Source organism: Panicum hallii, chromosome 6 (genome assembly GCF_002211085.1).
Source record: "Panicum hallii strain FIL2 chromosome 6, PHallii_v3.1, whole genome shotgun sequence".
NCBI classification, from domain to species: Eukaryota; Viridiplantae; Streptophyta; class Magnoliopsida; order Poales; family Poaceae; genus Panicum; species Panicum hallii.
In genome coordinates, this window is record NC_038047.1 from 126,379 (window position 1) to 128,647 (window position 2,269).

General features: G+C 49.8%; 1 protein-coding gene across 1 annotated transcript; it reads right to left on the bottom strand.

Moving 5' to 3' along the window:
* Positions 1–259: 259 nt before the first annotated feature.
* Positions 260–1,435, bottom strand: LOC112896184 (NDR1/HIN1-like protein 1). The gene has a single exon (XM_025964103.1). It carries the CDS (start codon positions 1,126–1,128, stop codon positions 484–486), a length of 645 nt encoding a protein of 214 aa, XP_025819888.1. The 5' UTR covers positions 1,129–1,435; the 3' UTR covers positions 260–483.
* Between the last annotated feature and the right edge of the window lie 834 nt (positions 1,436–2,269).

Sequence of the window (2,269 nt, forward strand, 5' to 3'; positions counted from 1 at the left end):
CATCAAACAGGGTCTGAACTCGCTGAATGGATTAGTACCTTGATCTATATATCACTACTGTAACTTCTAGAAGGAACAAATAATATTAATATGATGATCCCTGCTGTACCACTGAGTTAGGAACAAGCAGCAGGTGCAGTAGAGGTCACTCAAAGCTCTCTAGTCTACCGCTCATCAGCTAGCTTTTCCCATCCACTACTCAAAGTCTCGAACCAACGACCCCCCAAATAAATGATGCCTGCTGCCTGAATTATTGATATGCAGCATGATCCATCTTGCATTATATTGACGAATGAAGAAGCTAATTAATAAGGATGACATGAACAACTATTACTTGTGAAGTAATTAGGGATGACGATGACAGTAACAGCAGAGAGCCCCCCTTACGTACGGTAAGGGATTGTATCATATATGTATTATTGAAATACCAGTAGAGACGAAGGAAATAAAATTCATGAGGTAGCTAGGCAGGCAGGTAGGTAGCTAGACGTCGACGATGCATGGCGCCGCGCGGTTGAACTTGAAGTATCCGGCCCCCCCTCCGGCGTTGGATCCGTAGCTCCCCTGCCCGTCGTTGACGGTGAGCAGCGCCGGGCAGCGGACCCTGAGGTGGTAGTGGCTGGTGATGAAGGCCCCGGCCTTCCACCGGATCCACCCGTCGACGCGGACGGTGACGAGCAGGTACCCCGCCGTCTCGTCCTGCGCCAGCGCGGTGGCCAGGTACGGCGGCAGCGGGACGCCGGCGCCGGAGAGGAAGGGCGCCCAGACGGTGGCGTCGTCGCGGCCCTGGAACATGGGCGGCAGCGCGGTGGCGACGGTGACCTGGAGGCCCCGGTACTCGGCGTAGACGTCGGCGCGGTCGTAGAAGATGCCGACGCGGGGGTTGGGGTTGCGCGCCGCCACGGTGGCCTGCATGGTGACGGTGAGGGCGGAGGAGGCGCTGACGTTGATGCAGACGATGTCGACGTTGTTGAGGTAGAAGCGGGGCTTGCTGGGGCGGAGCACCAGCCAGACGATGAGCACGATGAGGAGGGCCAGCAGGATGAGGGCGGCGAGGCCGGCGCAGAAGCGACGGTACAGGCGCTGACGCTCGCAGTCCTTGTGCTGGTCGCAGTACTTGATCGACATGATGGCTGATTCTTGTTGTTGTTGTTGTTGGATTTGATGATATGAAGATCAGCTGCTGCTGCTGCTGCTGCTTCTTCTTCTTCCTAATTTGCTTTGGGAGCGGTGCTTTTGAGCAGAGCAGAGAAGTGGAGAGCGAGCTAGCTAGCTAGGGAGGACTACGCTGACACAGTAGCTACCTACTAGCTCACTCGAGAGAGCGAGAACGGAGAAGAGGAGAGGGAGAAGCAACTACTAACATTATATTATATTTCCCAAAGCAAGGCCGGAACAATAAGCAAGGTCGCTAGCTATAGGGGTGTGCACGGGTGCCCGTGTACATAAGACGTACGGCAAGCTACCAGTCTGCTTAGCTACCAGTACCATAGTAGCACAACCAACTCGAGCTGAGTAGTGAAAGTAAAAGTAAGGCCATGAATATACATGCATGGCGAACATAGTAGCTAGCATGGTTGGCAAAGTACGTCAGTAGCATGTACTGGTAGTGTGCTGCTAGCTGGTAGCGTACAGATCCGGAATAATGTCTCTCTCAATGCATGTATGATGCAGCGTTAAAGGTGAGGAAGAACTGAGAAGGAAGGAAAGAAAGGAATTGCTTTTTGGTCCTTGTTGACGAGTTGCGATCATCATCGATCCCATCCCATGTGACCTGCTGTGCGTTTGCTGCTGGAGACTACTGTCAAAATAAAGAGACAGCAGGTACGGTACACACAGAGAATACAGAGAGAATCTTCCTCTCTTCCTATATACAGTATCACCGATCGACTAATTAACTGACGTGCTGGATTATATATATATATATTCTCTCTTAGAAATCATTCTTTACAAATATATACACACATATATATATATATATATATGTATATATCGGCAAGGACAATATATATACTAGTATATCAGAAAAAAAAACTAGCACTACCCGCAAAAAAAAACTAAAAAAACTAGCACTGATAGCTTATTTAGCAGAGAGTGCAGGCGGCAGGTAGGTAGGGTGTCCATATCAGGTCGCCAGCAGCAGCTAGCTCCAGTAGTCATTTTCAGAGCGAGCTGAGCATGCATTTCCACATCGATCAGTTCCTCTTTCTCTTCGTAATATAAATAAAACAACAAGAATCTATGAAAGATAAACAGATTCAAGTCCAGA